The sequence below is a fragment of the Chionomys nivalis genome, chromosome 2, assembly GCF_950005125.1.
Source record: "Chionomys nivalis chromosome 2, mChiNiv1.1, whole genome shotgun sequence".
Classification (NCBI taxonomy): Eukaryota; Metazoa; Chordata; class Mammalia; order Rodentia; family Cricetidae; genus Chionomys; species Chionomys nivalis.
This window is the reverse complement of record NC_080087.1, coordinates 37845707-37862161: the sequence shown is the minus strand read 5'-3', so window position 1 is coordinate 37862161 and position 16455 is coordinate 37845707. Positions and strand designations below refer to the sequence as shown.

General features: G+C 38.4%; 1 protein-coding gene across 2 annotated transcripts in view; it reads left to right on the top strand.

Moving 5' to 3' along the window:
• Positions 1 to 16455, top strand: part of Lama2 (laminin subunit alpha 2) — a 603732-nt gene that overhangs the window by 535216 nt on the left and 52061 nt on the right. For both annotated transcript variants that reach the window (XM_057755686.1, XM_057755676.1), the window contains exons 44-48: positions 2649 to 2803; positions 7561 to 7704; positions 8542 to 8675; positions 10146 to 10305; positions 15767 to 15891. In XM_057755686.1, the coding sequence (XP_057611669.1) occupies positions 2649 to 2803; positions 7561 to 7704; positions 8542 to 8675; positions 10146 to 10305; positions 15767 to 15891 (718 nt within the window). The remainder of the gene's footprint in view (positions 1 to 2648; positions 2804 to 7560; positions 7705 to 8541; positions 8676 to 10145; positions 10306 to 15766; positions 15892 to 16455) is intronic.

The window sequence follows — 16455 nt, the reverse complement described above, 5'->3', positions numbered from 1 at the left end:
ATTGCAAAAAGCTTCAGTTTTGCATGTGACCATATACAGGGGCTGCTTTAAACACTGCACAGCTGTTCTTCCTCTATCACCAATTAATAGTAGATACACGAAAAGAATGTCCCTTCAGTGAGACTAATATGCAGATATATTTGGCATAAAATGTTTTACTAGTGCTATGGAAACCTAATGAAATATTTGAATCTTATCCACATAGAAGTGTAAAATTGGCTTTTGCAACAGATTGAGAAAAACTACAGTGTCTCTGATAGTACAAATTCAGCCACTGCGCTCAAAAGTCCTCCCTGCACATGGGTTAAAGTAGCTAAGATCGTCTACGTTGTTGCCACCCACCAAGCTCACTTCCCCTCTCTCCATTTAAGTAATTATTCTCATAATTAAATGGTTCTAAACAATTCTTCTTGATATAAAACTGTTTGTAAACAAGTGAGCAACTCACTTAACTATAAAAATATTGTCTCTTGAACATTTCAGAGTCTGGGCAGAACGTCACAGCACTACAAATAAGTAGGGAAAATGATAATAAAATCAAACATCTAAATCTAAGGAATAAGATCAAGGTTGGCCTCTGTGGAAAATATTATAGAAGAAGTGTATTACTGTGCAAGCAATGAAGAAAAGTCTTAAGACTTTGCTCAGTGTGTTAGAGAAATAAAAATGACATGAAGAAACAGCTAACCAATTAGTAAGTTAGAGTATAGAAAACAATAAGACAGATAATTAGTCGGCTTAACCTTGAGAAATAAAGGACAACTAGGTGATTCTGAAGGGCAATAGAAGTAAATAAATGGGAAAATATAATAGAAAAGAGAGGACTTGGGAAAACGCCATGGTGGTAAATTTTAGACCCTACAATATACAGATGATAATCTTCCAGAAAACATCCATTTATTAAAATCTAACTGGAGAAGCTATTTAAAATCTACTTACCCAGACAATTAAGGACGAAAATGAGAACATATTCAAACATTACTAACCAAGATGCCTTAGACTTGAGATCACAGACAAGTCAGTTCTCACAGTCATGGGAAGAGAGTTTCCACATGACTTAAACAGCTTTGGAAAGTAGGGACAAAGGAAGGAGGGGAAACCTCCAGTTCCGTTTTGAAACATTTAAAAAGGCTTCTGGGAGATTTAGGAGAAATGGGTCTAATATTTATCTTGACCCTTAACTCCTCGTTCTCTTTATGTGAATCTAGCTGTAAAACTTCGTTTTCCTTAATTCTAGAACAATTTATAGAATATAAAAAGACACTAGAGGGTTGGAAAAAAAGAACACTGGACAATTACAGAAAACACAGGGGTCGCAATGTCATGCTACCCATATGACAAGGGCTTTGACCCAGGCAACCTGCATTTCCAGAACAAGCTAACATACAAAAAAACAAAATCAAAAGAACAAACAAAACAATGGAGTCTTGATCTAGTAACCCTACAAATGTTAATAGTTGCACATTCTTTTTAAATTCCACTAAGAATACAGCCAATATTAATGTGCATGTGTCCCATTTACCTACCTCAAAATACAGTTTAAAGATGCTGGTGTGTGGAATAAGGACTGAGTTCTGTGGTCACTGCTTGTCTATCAAGCATTGGGCCCTGGGTTCTGGCTTCAACATGGACCAAAGCAAATGGAATGATTATTTCTGTCCATGTAAGCATATTGAGTTCAATCCTAAAAACTATTTCTCAATGGCCCAACACCAGGCAAGCAGCAGATTCGTCATAGTCGAAGCAGGGCTGATGGCCTTGGGCCTTGAAGAGTTCTTCAGGGTCACAATAGCAGAGAGCTGAATAATGCAAACTCAATTAGATAACAGATGACATAGTTTGGTTAAGACTGCCAGCATCGCAGAAGTTGAATAATTGGCTTTCCGCATTTTATATACCCGACCCCCAACCTTACCCTGTTGCCATGGTGAGCACATACTACACATCTATGGGTCACATAAACTTCAACCCTTTTCAAGTTGAGCCTCTCAACACTGTAAGTATTTAACTTTTTTTATGACCTACAAAAAAGACAGTGTAATATGAATCCAACCAATATAGAGTTGGATTGAAATGAAGTTTGAACAATGTAATTAAGGTGTAACAGAGGCCTTCAGTCTAGGTGTTGTTCAACAAGGCAATGTTCGTCAAGCTGTGGCTCCACAGCCTCCTTCTCAGTGCCACGTGCAAAGAAAGACAACGAGCAAAAAAAGAAAAAATAAAACAATTCTGCACAAGAACCTGGATTTTAATGTGGTTTGTGCGGAGGCAGAGCAGGTGATATTTTAAAGACACCCCATTTTCATTTTTCTATGAATAAATTCTATCGTGTAAAGGTCAGCTTGGAGGCTAAAAGGTCAGCACTGCTTACGCTTATCAGATCGTCTATTTTCAATGCCAATTTTCATCTCAATCATGCAGCCAAAATCTTCCTCTAACATCTCTGGCCTGCTTTAATCTCAACTAAAACATTCACAGCTGGTCTCATGCACCCTGTCAGCCATCATGGTCTTGCTTTGGTCACACGTATAAAATGAAATAACTTAATAAATCCACTGCTGTTCTGGCACCTATGGCTGTGGGGGGGCGGGGCGGGGGGTAGTACGTGCACACCCCACATATGCAGATGTTAATTTTGTTCTATGCAGTTGCAGATGCAGATGCTACAGTAAAAGATTTAGAACAGGAAGCTGATCGGCTGATAGACAAACTCAAGCCCATCAAGGAACTTGAGGATAACCTAAAGAAGAACATCTCTGAAATAAAGGAACTGATTAACCAAGCCCGGAAACAAGCCAATTCTGTAAGATCTTATTTTCAGGATTAAGAGCTACTAGTAAGGGTTACTATTATTCCCAGAGGGAAAGTCTTCCCCAGTGAATTTGCTGAATAAATAAATGATCTCTGGCCTCTTGAACTTAAGGCTATTTTGGAAGGTAGGAAGAAAGAAGCAACACTTTTTTTTCCTATAAATTTCAAAACTATTTAAGAAAAATGATAGACTGTACTTACCGTTTGAAAATTAGGAAGCCTGTAATATTTTGTTGGTACTTTAATATACTAAAACAAACAACACAAACCAAACAAGCTTATTCTTGTATACTTGAAGGAACAATGAGAGTGTCTTACTCATGAAAAATATAAGAAGTCCAATGAGTGGGTCACAAACACAGTAGGAGAAATAGAACCATTATTTTAATTAGGTACAATATAGCTTTTGCTTATTAAAAAAACTCAGCAACTTACTTTTCTTGTAGTATTTCTATTTATGAAATAAAAATAGGAAATATCTGGCCTGAAATTTTGCCTTATATTTTCCCAATTAGAAGACTATTCTGACAGATAGACCTCTCTAAAAAAATGCTAAAGGACTGCGATATTTAAATTTTAGGTTTATTTCTTTAGTTTTATTTTTTGTTTATTTTTAAAGATCTATTTATTTTAAATATATGGTGCTCCATCTGCATGTACATGCATGCACACCTACATGCCAGAGGAGGGCATCAGATTTCATTATAGATGACTGTGAGCCATCTATAATGTCAGGCATCACAGCTTTACTCGTTGGGAACTTGATGATCAAATACATCACTTTTCCCACCCAGATACCTGTTAGATTCTTTGCTTTCTTAGGTAAAATGCTTTCAACCCAAACTCAAATTCTCAAATTCTCTGGCAGTTTCAGCTATATTGCAAAGAATTTTCTGTGACACAATACTAACTCTGAATAGTGAGCCCCAATAAAATGACAGGAAAAAAAGACATACTTGTAGTAAATATTGATGCAGGATAAGCATTTCCATTCTGAAGGAGAAGAATGGAAGACTGAGCAGGAATGATTGGACTGAAGCAAGGCAGAAACACAGCAGGGCAAAGAGTGTACCCCGAGGCTCCATGTCCAGCATCTGACATTCGTAATGGAATATTCTGACCTACAAAAGGCTTGGGTAATCCTCTCCTTTTCTGTACCCTACAACATACAGCTTTTCTCTTTGGCTCTTCTGCATTCCAGGAGCTTCTGTCGGTGGACATCTTATGATTCTGGCATGGCTAACATCCTGAGGTCTCCATTGTAACTTAGGTTTTATCTTCACAGATCCAAGCAGTAACATCTTAGGGCATTCTTGCCAAACTCCAACCCTGCCATACATTGCCTAGTCTGAGCAGCTCTCTGGAGATACGGTACAAGACTTGTCCTGGGAATCAAAATTAGGTCGTCAGGTTTGGCAACAAGCACCTTTACTTACTGACCTATCTTGCCAGCCCAGTCAGATGTTTCCTAATTAAGGAACTAAGTGTGATTATTTTAAAGTGGTTTATTTCAGCTTGTTGATTGAATAATTGAGTAACTCATACTGTGTTTAAATGAATGGCCTAATTACCGGATGAAAAACGCTGTGCAAATCCAGTCCATTGAGCAGTGAGATATCCAACAAAGTTTAATTGTGTTTATGGTGATTAGCTGGTGAATAATGTCATGCCAGGAAGACCTTGGAGACATTGACTTCTTAGTGGTAATTTCATGAGCCTTACTATGAAGCTATAGTAGAATATAGTAATTGGCATAACTGAACATTCCAACCAAATATTTGAAGTTTCGAACTTTCCTGCCTCTTGCAAGAGTGATGTGTCCAAGGGGTTTCTTTTAAAGCAATGTGTAAATGCTGTGTTTTGACTGAACCAGTTTAAGTTGTTCATATGCAGTCAAATGCTCTACCACTGAGCCATAACACCCATTGGAGGTCAAAACATGGTATTTTCAAGAGTAAATTTGTAGTTATGATCTAGTTGTAAACAGTTGGGCTACTGGAATATTTCAGGTATTCAGTGTATATTCAGAAAAAAAATCAGCAAGACTAGTGAGTTTTTATAAGAGTAGGTAAGAACTGAGCAACAGGTGACTTTGTAAAATTATTAGGCATACTGAGTATAACACTGTCCTTTTCGTCAGAGAATCAGACTTTGTGGATATGGAAAATGTCCGGTAGAGTACCTTGGTTGCAAACGCTAGTAAGATTCAGTATGCCTGGTTTTGAAATGGGTACACTCAATGACTTGGTTCTCAATCAGCAATTTGTCAGTTCAGTTGGGGTTGTCTCCACATTTGGCGCCACCACCCACCCCTTCTAGTAAAACAACTGTATGACCATCTAGTGCTGCCTCAGCTCTGTAGACAAGGTCAGAAACTCACCCTATATTTCACATAGCCATTGTATCCCTTTAGAATCTGAGAAAGGTTATCATTGGTTGAATCAGAAATAAATAATTTTTTAAAGAACACAATGAAATAATTCTTTATTATTTATTTCTGATTCAACCAATGATAGCATGGCTTTAGAGCTAAGCCTATAAATGAATGTATGATGTAAAGATAAAAAAACGACACACAGTTACTTTCCAATGCTAATCGAAAGCCTCTATGATTTTGAATACGGTTTTCTACCAGGTATGCCTGCATCTACAACTTAATTCTATTCATGTATGCCAGTCAGATCTTTTACTCCTTCTTCTCTTTGATCCTCTTAAGGTATCAATGGCAGTATAACCTTTCTCAGATTCTAAATTTGTTCAGTGCCACCGTCTTTTCTCAGGAAGGTTTTGATTCATTCATTGTGAATTTCTCAAAACTCACTGTGTATTATACCTTTCTTTCAACATTAAAGACGACTGCAGTTTTTTCAAACCAACCTCTATTATAGGGTCTTTCCCTTCTGATGTTTTATCCTTTTAATCTCTGACCCCGGATACCTCTTTGCATAGCTGCTATTCTGCTGCATGACTTTTCCCCACTCACGCTGCACATCTGCCTCATAGTACTGGCTCCAGAGTAAGGTCTGCACATTCCCTGCCTCAGGAGTTCTAGAATTCATTTTATTTGACTACTCTCAGCATTCCATATAGAAGGGAAATTCTATCATAGGAGAAACAAAGAATCGATTTCCTGACTGGAAATCACAATCAAGACCAGTTTATGGGGACACAAAGCAAATATCTAGAGATCCAAGGTGATTCCTAGTTGTGAACCATCCATTGTCATGTTGGATCACATCTTTGCAGGAGGCAAAGGCACAACCAGGTGGCTTCCTAGATCACTGCAAGTTCAGGAGACCACACAAAGCCGGTTCCTTTCCAGAATAGTTTCCTCTAGGCAGAGACACAGTGTGCTTAGAGACCAGAAGAGGAGATACTTGTCAAATACAGGCCTCTGTTAAGTCAGCAGGAGAACCATTAGATTTGTTCTTTTCCCAAAAATTCTCAGAAACAAATGTGAATCTTCTATTTGTCAGAGCCAAACAGTCCTCCTTGATTTTCTTTTTTTCAACATAAATCATTTTGCATCCAGATACTTTTCCCCTTCCATAGAAAATTCTACAATGCTCCCGACCCTCAACACCCAACGTGAGCCTCTTGGGGATCTCTCTGACCTTACCAAACTATGGAGAGTAGTTCAGTAGCCTAGTCAACCTTATTCAAGGTCTAAACAAGTTTTTTTTATGTGGATAACAACAATATTAGTTGATTTTTCTCAAATGTGAAAACTATGTGAGTAGCAAAATGTGCAGGAACAAATGAACACATGGGAACGGATGACTAGGGAAGGACAGTAGGCATCCTGATGTTACCTGGCTAGACCTCTAATCTGATAGACATCAGAACAAAGGGCAAAGTAGGTTTCACATCTTCCCTTCTCCCTGACAGGCACTATCAACCAGCACAGCAGCAATTACTGGTGGTGATTTTGCACCTGACCCGAAAGAAATTAAATCTAATAATCAAATAGTACTATTTGTGACTGAACGAAGTCTCCTTTAATAGAAGTAAAAATTGGCATGAACACTGCCATTCTATTCACAGAAGAATTCCTTTCTTAGCAATTTATAGTAATTTTTGAAGTACTATTGAGAAGGGAAAGGAGCTGTTATATGTATTAGTAGTGATAGACATTTGGAAATTATTTCCATTTCATTTCCTGCTAACTTAATAATAAGTGTAATTTATTCTGAAATATATATTCTGAGAGGAATGATTAGTATTCTGATTGTTAGAAGATCTAGAACTAACTCTTCTTGGCCTCTTTGAACTGTAAGAGCATGGGTGGGCTGGCAGTGCCCTCTTGAAGACTGAATAAAATCTGGGTTCGTTTTTAAGTGATACCCAAATCACTGAAATTTTAATTAAAAATCTTTATGAAATAACTTCAATGAAGATCATTTCCATTTGTTCTGCATAAAGCCCCCTTTGGAAGTGTCTTAAAGAATGGAATAAAGGTAAGAACTGGTTAGCTTCATGCTTCAAAAATAATGGCACCCTAACAAGCAATAGAAAGAATCATGAGCAAATCATTGGAAAAATGCTAGTGAAGAACCAATTATCTGTGCCCTCCCTAATCTACATAATGATATCTGCATATGGACATTTGATGATTCTATTTGGTGACTGGAAAATTACTTCAAAGAAAAGAGTAATGATGGTTTTGCCGTGGTTTGGGATGAACTTCAAACTTACAAAGAGATTTAGTCATAGAGTTTCACAGGATTTTGTGTCTTGTTTTTCTTGAAGATCAAAGTGTCTGTGTCTTCAGGAGGTGACTGTATTCGAACATACAAACCAGAAATCAAGAAAGGAAGTTACAATAACATTGTTGTCAATGTCAAGACTACTGTTGCGGACAACCTCCTTTTTTATCTTGGAAGCGCCAAATTTGTAAGTCTAATATTAAACTCTTTTTAAAGCTACTGTGTATGTGTAGAGGTAAGAAGTTAATAAATGGGGAAAATAAGTTGAATCTAGCAACTGGTCCCCTAGAGTGTCTAATATAGCCTTTCAGGTCTGAAATCTCAGAATCTTAGCTGACAAATGTTTGCGCTGTCATTTAAGTTAGAAAGATGAACAGGTGATAATTCTTTACCACTTCCGGGAACATTTCTTTTTATGTGTCAGTGTACCAATATTTATTTTGCATTATATTTTCAGATCTATCAATTTAATGAAAAAATGATGAGAATAAAAGATTTTTTTCCTATTCTCAAATTTAGAAGTAATAATAACCTTTTGGTTAATGAAGTGCAAATAACAACTTGTACATAAATTCTAACCAAGGCAAACTCCTTTTTAAATTAATTTTTATTGAGCTCTACATTTTTCTCTGCTCCCCTTCCTGCCTCTTCCCTCCAAGGCAAACTCTTGCAATGCGTTGAATCTATGACTCAAGCTGAATTTACTTAAGTTGTTCCTGCAAACACTCACCCACCAAAGTTAACCTATCTTCTCATGTATGCAAATCTTCCAAGGCAGATAAGGTGTTTAGACACACTGGTTGTGTCCTAAGTAAGCATTTGCTATTCACATGAGGGAGCCTGTCTCGCCTTTTGTTAGAAATTATCACAGCTACCTCTGAGAAAAGACAATACCTTGTGTCTAACTAGGAAGAATTCTCAATCCAATCATTTTAGCTGTCATTGGAAAGCACTACCCAAACATCCTCTTTCAGAGTGCTTTGTTTGTTCTAAGGCATGTCATTTCCATATCTCTTTGATCTAGATTGACTTTCTTGCTATAGAAATGCGTAAAGGCAAAGTCAGCTTTCTCTGGGATGTTGGATCTGGAGTTGGCCGTGTAGAGTATCCAGATTTGACCATTGATGACTCATATTGGTACCGTATTGAAGCCTCAAGGTAACTTCTCAATAAAGACTAAGATAACTGGATGGCAAAGTTTTGAAGTAAATTCCTAGTTTATGAGAAAAAATCTGCTGCAATTTCAATAACATATCTGTGTGTAAGTATCCATGTTTGTGGAAAGGTTATATGCTATGTGCATAAATGTGTGAGAAAATGCATTTGTCATCCTGTTAGGTAAAGACCTGCTTTCAAGGTATAAACCAGAGAATCTATATCTATTCTAACTCCTTAATCTGTTTTCTACTAAGAACAGGAATGGGGAGAGAAAAGCTATCTCAGACATCTTACCTCACCTGAAAAGAAAAAAAAATACAGCTACATGTTCTTTTTAAACATAAAAAAGAGCATAATAAATCTTCACTGTTATCATTGTATACTCAATTTCCCTTCTAGTCTATGTCATAACTGCAACCCCAGACCTATCCTATGTCAACATACGGGGTCCCATATCCAATGAGTGAGGTTCATCCATGCTATTTTAAATGGGGGTGGGAAGGAAAAGGATAAAGCTGTGCTCACCCCCATGTGAGTGTTGGGGTGATTGAGTACTTTGCTCAGTTTAAGGACATTTATTCTCACAAAGTAGAGTTCTATCAGAAGAGATTCATTCTTTTCAAGAACTCTCTTTGATCAAATCCATTCTTTGTTCCCACATGTTCCACTTAGCTCTGCCTCCTCCAAGAGAGAGTTTACCAAAATGAGACAGAAGGGAGAAGGGCTTAGGGAAGTTTTGTTATGACTGCTTGTCTCAGAAGAGACCAGATTTTCATATTTAACAACTCATAGAAATCAATCACTTAAAAAAGAAAATGGAATAAAATGATAATAGCTTTCAAAGTTTTTTTAACTAAATTTAAAAGTGTACTTCTACAAATTTGTATGCACAACTCAGCAGACTAGTTACTTGCTCTATACATTAAGATGATGTGACAAACAATGAGACCTACAGTTCTGGGAAGACTACTCCAACAAATTAAGATCCATTATAAAGAATTTTAGGCAAAATTATGCAGCTTGTTCTGAAGAAGGATGGCTCATTAGGACTCCACTTGCTGAATTAAATTTGACAAAATACTAAATGAAGTTAGAGAATTTGTTTAAGTTTCATATCTTATAAAGCAGCAAATTATTACTTTAAGCAACAGGGAAATGCTCTCTTCTTGATCTATAATAATTCCATCATCTAATTGCTGCTGTCCTTTCTTATCAATGGCTATATACAGAACCGGGTTATGTTATTCCTTCCTTATTTGAATGTGATGGTAAGTGCTTAGCAAAGATCAAATCTGGAAGTGGCTTGCGAAGTGCTGACTTCGCTTGGACCTAAACACACAGTGCTCTGAAGTTTTCCAAGATGACTTTGTCTATTTTATGTCTCTGAAATCTGCAGGTGATAGAACATGATTCATATTTCATTTTCTGTATTTTCTTCCCTTTTATTTCAACACACATGTATGCTTGAAGAACGGGGAGAAATGGTTCCATTTCTGTGAGAGCTCTAGATGGGCCCAAAGCCAGTATTGTACCCAGCACCTACCACTCAGTGTCCCCTCCAGGGTACACAATTCTGGATGTGGATGCAAATGCAATGCTGTTTGTTGGCGGTCTGACAGGGAAAATAAAGGTAATGAGCTTTTCCCCATCCTTTCCTTCTTCTTTACAGATAACTAAGAGAAGGTGTGGAGAACGCTGAAAACAGCGGCCCATGTTTTCTAAACTTGTGTTTCTGAAACCATCCATTTAAAGAACTTTCCGTTTTGATGTTTTATTTCTCTTTGATCTGCTTTATTTTATTTTATTTTATTTCTTTTGAGGAATGGTCTTACAGGGTAGCCAAGGCCTGCTTGGAACTTGTAATCCTCCTGTTTCAGCTTCCCAGCTGTTATGATGACAGGCATGTGTCATAACACCCAGCAGAACTTCCATCTTTGACTTGTGAACATTCAAATCTGGAAGTGCCATATTTCTAAACCTTCAATAGTGGTTTATTACTTAACTGTGGCATCCATTTTGGGCATTCTCTTTTTTCAGTCACTTGAAAAGCAAAGTGTTTCTTAAATATACATCATTTTGGCGATCAATTTATGATTTATAAAAGTGAAGTGCTATAAAGCTCACACATCTAATTAAAAGATTTATGAACCTTCAGGAAATATTGTAGGGGCCATGCACTTTCAGATCATGATCGTCTTTAAAAAGTTTCTGAGTTGCTCCTCTCCTCATCCTTCAGAGCAATACACTTAATATTCATAATTGCTCCGTGGCAGGTCCTTGTGCATTTCAAATTGCAAAGTGCTCGCATCTGAAAGAAGCTTATGTTGATTAGACGGAATTAGGTGTTGGAAATCGACCTGTGGGTGAGATGCAGGAACACAACCGAATATAATGGATAATCCTGGGCTTGTCAAAATCACCCTGGGCTGAGATTAGCCAGAGAGTGTAAAAAGGCAGGGTGACCCCACATTCTTGAGAGCTCAACTTTCAGAGAGCGTGAAGCTAATTTGTCTACTTTGTGCAAAAGATGTGACTCTAAAATATGGGAGTTGATTCCACAGCTGCATGCTAAAACCATCCTCTCTCCATAGAGCTACTTATGAATATACACAGTATGTAGTAATATGTAGTCACACTGACAACTTTTTCTTCCCCCTCAAAGAAAAATTAGGGCAATACATAGTAGCACAAGGTCATGAATTTTGAAATTATATCTCTGTTTCATTTATTTCTCTATACTGCCTATACAACGTGTCCATAGGTAAGATACTTAACTCTTTGGGCTTCAGGGTTCGTTACTACAAAAGAGCGGTAAGAATATGTTAATAGATACACTAAGAAACTTTGATAACTTGTTATGATCCTATGTGCTAAGTTGTATTCTAATCAATTTATGTGATTTATTTACTATTCAGAGCATAAAAAAATGAGATTTTGACTGTTGTAACTAACTATCAGAACCAAGCAGTCTGGAAGCAATGAACAACTTTCTCACTGCTCTAGAAACTGAGAGGTCCAGGATCAAAGTACCAATAGGCAGGTATTCAATGTGAGCTTGTTCGGCACTTCGGCATGTAAGCCTCCGTTGTGTAATGTGCTCCATATGAGAAGGGGTAAATGAATTTCCTTGGGCCTTTTGTGCAAGGTCACTCATCCCCATTCATGGAGGCCCTGCCCTCATAGTCTAACCACTTTCCAAACTCCCACACCTTTCCTGTAAGGTTTTCTATTCATTTGTTTGTTTTTTGAAACAGGAACTCTCTACACAGCCCTGGCTATCCTGGAACTCACTACATAGACCAGGCTAGCCTGAGACTCAAAGAGTTCCCCCTGTCTCTAACTCCCATGTTCTGGGATTAAAGGCAAACACCACCATGCCTGGCTTGAGGGTAACATGTTCACTATGAGAATTTGGGAAGGAGATAGACATTCAGATCACAGCAGGGTAGATACTAAAGTCATCCTTATTTCATAATTAAGGAGACTGAAGAAGAGAGAACTTGAATGTCTTGACCATGTTACCCAGTCATTAGTGAAAGAGATTAGATTTGAACATGGAGTAAGAAGCCACCACCCCTAATCTCCATGCTTCACTGGCACAGTGAAAAGTGAGACCATGTGTTTAAAATATATGAAAATTTATAAAATGTGTTTATGTATATGAGTATGTTTTATGTACACACATGCATGTATATATGTATACAAACCAAAGGTGGCTATTGGGTATTTTCCAATATGGCTCTCCACCTTCTCCATCTCTATCAGGACTTAGGTTACAGTATACAGTTCTGCCTAACTTTTGTGTAGGTGCTGTAGATCCAAACTCAGGTTCTCATGTCTGTGTGGCAGGTACATTACCAACTGAGCCACATCCCCAGGCCCAAACTCATTTTTTTTATTATCCAGGTGTCACTAGTGCAAGAACTAAGGACAACCTAAGGATAGAATTCGGCTATCTGGCCAAATTTGGTCTAAGGATAAGAAAGGCATATAGACAAAGGACATCTATAGAAAACCTTAAGAAACCATTTGGACCAAGAGTTCCCAGTCCCCCCAACACCCAAACTATGAACCAAAACCACAAGTACTCACTCAGTGATCTTACTGCTTAGAACACAAATGAGCAGGATGATTTCTCAAGTGCAGCATCTCAGGATGGAGGAAGCCTGAGAAGGCAAGTAGAAGCCACAGCAGGATGGTCCATGTCTAGTCAACAAGAGGCTCCAGGTGTTGACAGCATTCCAAGGACCTCTCTCATTAACATCTGTGGCCCTGGCCACAGCAATAGGAAGAGATGCATATTGTTAATGTTAGAACTAAAACTGTAACCAGAATACCTCAGTTTCTCATGACCACCTTCTCATAGTTTTTCTGAATCATCCTAATCAACTATTTTTAGTGGATAATTGAGATGCAGGTAGACTCAAATATCCATTATTCTTCTGGTTGCTGTGACCAAATACATGACAAAGCAAAATTAAGAAAGGGAGAGTTTATTTTGACTCATAAACTGGGGTATGATTATGACCCATCCTGAAAAGGAGAGGAAGGCATGGTCGCAGAGGTGTAAGGGGGTTTCTCACAATCACCACAGTCAGATCACAGAGCGAGGAGGAAGCTGGTGCTCAATGTGCTTTCTTTTTTACTTTTTTTCTTTTTATTCAGTTTAGGAACATACGTTTCCTAGTTTGTTTTCTGATGTTACAATAAAGACCATAACCAAAAGTAACTTGGGGGAGAATGAGTTTGTTTAGTTTGTATGTCGTCATCATATTTCATCACTGAGGAAAGTCAAGACAAGGACCCAAATAAGAAAGGAACCTACAAGCCAAAACTAAAGCAGAGTCCATGGAGGATTGCTGCTTTATGGGTTGTTCCCCAGCCTGTTTTCTTATACAGCCCAGGACCACCTGCCCAGCGTTAGCACAACCCCAGTGATTGAGCCTATTCATATCAGTCATTAGTCAAGAAAATGCCCTGAAAACTTGCCTGGAAGCAATCTGATGGAGGCATTTTCTTAACTGGGGTTCTTATTCCCGTATAACTCTAGCTTGTGTCAAGTTGGAAGGATACCAGGGTATAGGATGTTGCTGCCCATATTTGGGGTGGGTCTTCTCTGTTCAGGTAAACCTTCAAACAAACTCAGAACTGTGTTTCTTTGATGGTTCTAAATCCTTTGAAGTTGGCAATGAGATTACCCATCACAGTTAGCTTTGGCACAGTTTCTGATATAGAGAACAGACTATGCCCTTATTTGTAGTAAGTCAGGGCTGAGACAAGAGGTATTTAAACAAGGCTTTCTATCTTGGAGCTGGTCTTTTTTCTCCTTTATGAATGTAGTGTTCACCAAGCTGAAGACCTGCCTCTATGACAATGACACTAGAACTGATGTTGAGCAGAGGCCCTCTTAGACCCCAGACTTTGTGCTGGGGACAGCAGCAATCAGAACCTTTATGGATGCATATGGTCCTTTCTTACAAACCTGCTGCCTTTCTCCTCATTCTCTTGAGATGGAGGCCTACCAGGGCTAGGAATGAAAACCCTATCAGCAGTTCTCTACCTGTGGGGTTGCCTAAGATCATCAGAAAACATAGCTGTTTATACTCTGAGTCATAGCAGTAGAAAAATTACAGTTAAAAATAGCAATGAAAATAATTTTATGGTTGGGGGTCACCACAATGTGTGGGATTGTATTAAAGGGTCGCAGTATCAAGAAAGTTAAAAGCACTGTTGCAGGTTAATTTATGCATATGATCTCTCTTTCATCATTGAGAACTCTGTGTGAATTCCCTCATGACCTCAAGGGAAAAACATCTTAATATGTTGTAGGCCGGATTTACCCAAAGTAAACAATATCCATACACTACATCTTTTTTTAAAAAAATTTTATTTAAAAGTTTCTTTTTACATTTTACATAGCAACCACAATTCTCTGTTCCTCCCTTCCTCTCACTCCCCACCATCTTTCCCCTCCCATCCACTCCTCAGAAAGGTTAAGGTCTCCCATTAGGTGTCTATGAGGTCTGAAATATCAAATTGAGGAAGGACCTAGCTCCTCTCCCCTGTATCGCAGCTGAGCAAGGTATCCCTCCACAGGGAATGGGCTCCAAAAAACCAGTTCATGTACTAGGGATAAATCCCACTGCCATTAGTCCCACAGATCTCCCAAGCCACAAAACTGTCACCCACATTCAGAGGGCCTTGTTCAATTCTATTGAGGTTCCCAGCTCTCAGTCCAGAGTCAGTAAACTCCCACTAGCTCAGATCAGCTGTCTCTGTGTGTTTTCTCATCACGATCTTGAACCCTTTGCTCATATAATTCCTCCTCCCTCTCTTTGACTGGACTCAACCCAGCATGTACTAGTTCTTAACACACCCTTGTCTGTACTGGGCATTGGTTTTAGGAGTAGAAATAATCTAATTCTCACAATGATCCCATATGACAGGCACCTGCAGAAAAGCTCAATAGTTAGCCTAAGGTTAGAAGCTGGAAATCATTTAGTTCTGCCACAACTATACATGGGTTTTCCATCCTCGGACTTCATAAATTAAGAATGGAAAATGTTTGAAAAATAAAATTGCACCTACATTGAAAATATACAGATGTTTTCTTGCCAGTTTGTAAATAATGTAGCGTGAGAGCTAATTACACAGAATTTATATTATGTTGCTTTGGGTTTATTATTTGTTCTAAAGATCATTAGAAGTATATGGAAGGATGTGTGTATGTTATGTACAAATACCACACCATTTTTATATAAGAGACTTCAGAATCTAAGGACTGTACATTTTGGATGGGTTTGCAATAAAACACTAAAGGATACAAAAGGACAATTGCTTTTACTAATGGAGATAATACATGTAAATTCAGTTCCATTTTAGGATGATAGGACCCACTGATGAAATATCTGGGCTTTTCCCTTTATGGCCTATCTTGTAGTAGCTGTGATGACATAATATACCCTAAGAAGACTGCCAAGATTGTCATACGCAACAGCTAAGAGCTCTTCTGCCTTCTGTTGCTAAGAAGTCACAACTATTGCAACTGGGAAAATCATTAACTCTAACAAATACCCCCTGTCTCCCTGCAGAAGGCCGACGCTGTGCGTGTGATTACATTCACCGGCTGCATGGGAGAAACATACTTTGACAACAAACCTATAGGTCTATGGAACTTCCGTGAGAAAGAAGGGGACTGCAAGGGCTGCACTGTCAGGTGGGTTTAGATGAGACGGTCTGTTCTGTGCAACACGCAGGTTGTATTTCACTGCGTATCCATCTATCATGGTGCACAGCAGGGTTCATTGTGCTTACTGTGGATTTACCAAAAGTGGGGGAAATGTCTAGTCCTGGCCCAGCCTTTGGGGGCATTTTCCAAGGACCTTGAAAGTGCCCTTCACCACATCAACATGGCCATGTGTTTTTTATAAAATCTGCACAGATGAGCGATTTGAACCCCAGTCAATTATGCCAGTGTCTCTTCATAGCCAGGAGAGTTTGCTTATCTATTAATGACCTCTGGTCATAATTACTATTTTATAAGGAGTGTACTCCCCAAACTGATTAAGCATACATGTAGAAACCGAGCTTGCATTGCTTTTCCTATAGTACCTTCAGAATTGACATCTGATCCTGCAAGTGCTTTAAGGGGTAACTGAAGGACTTTGAGATGCGTCTTAAGGTAGGGGGTGGGGGATAAAACTGGTGCTCAGTCCAGGAAAAAGTACCATAACGCAGAGCATTAAATGTAAGAAAGAGTCCAAAGCAAACAGGCTTTTAA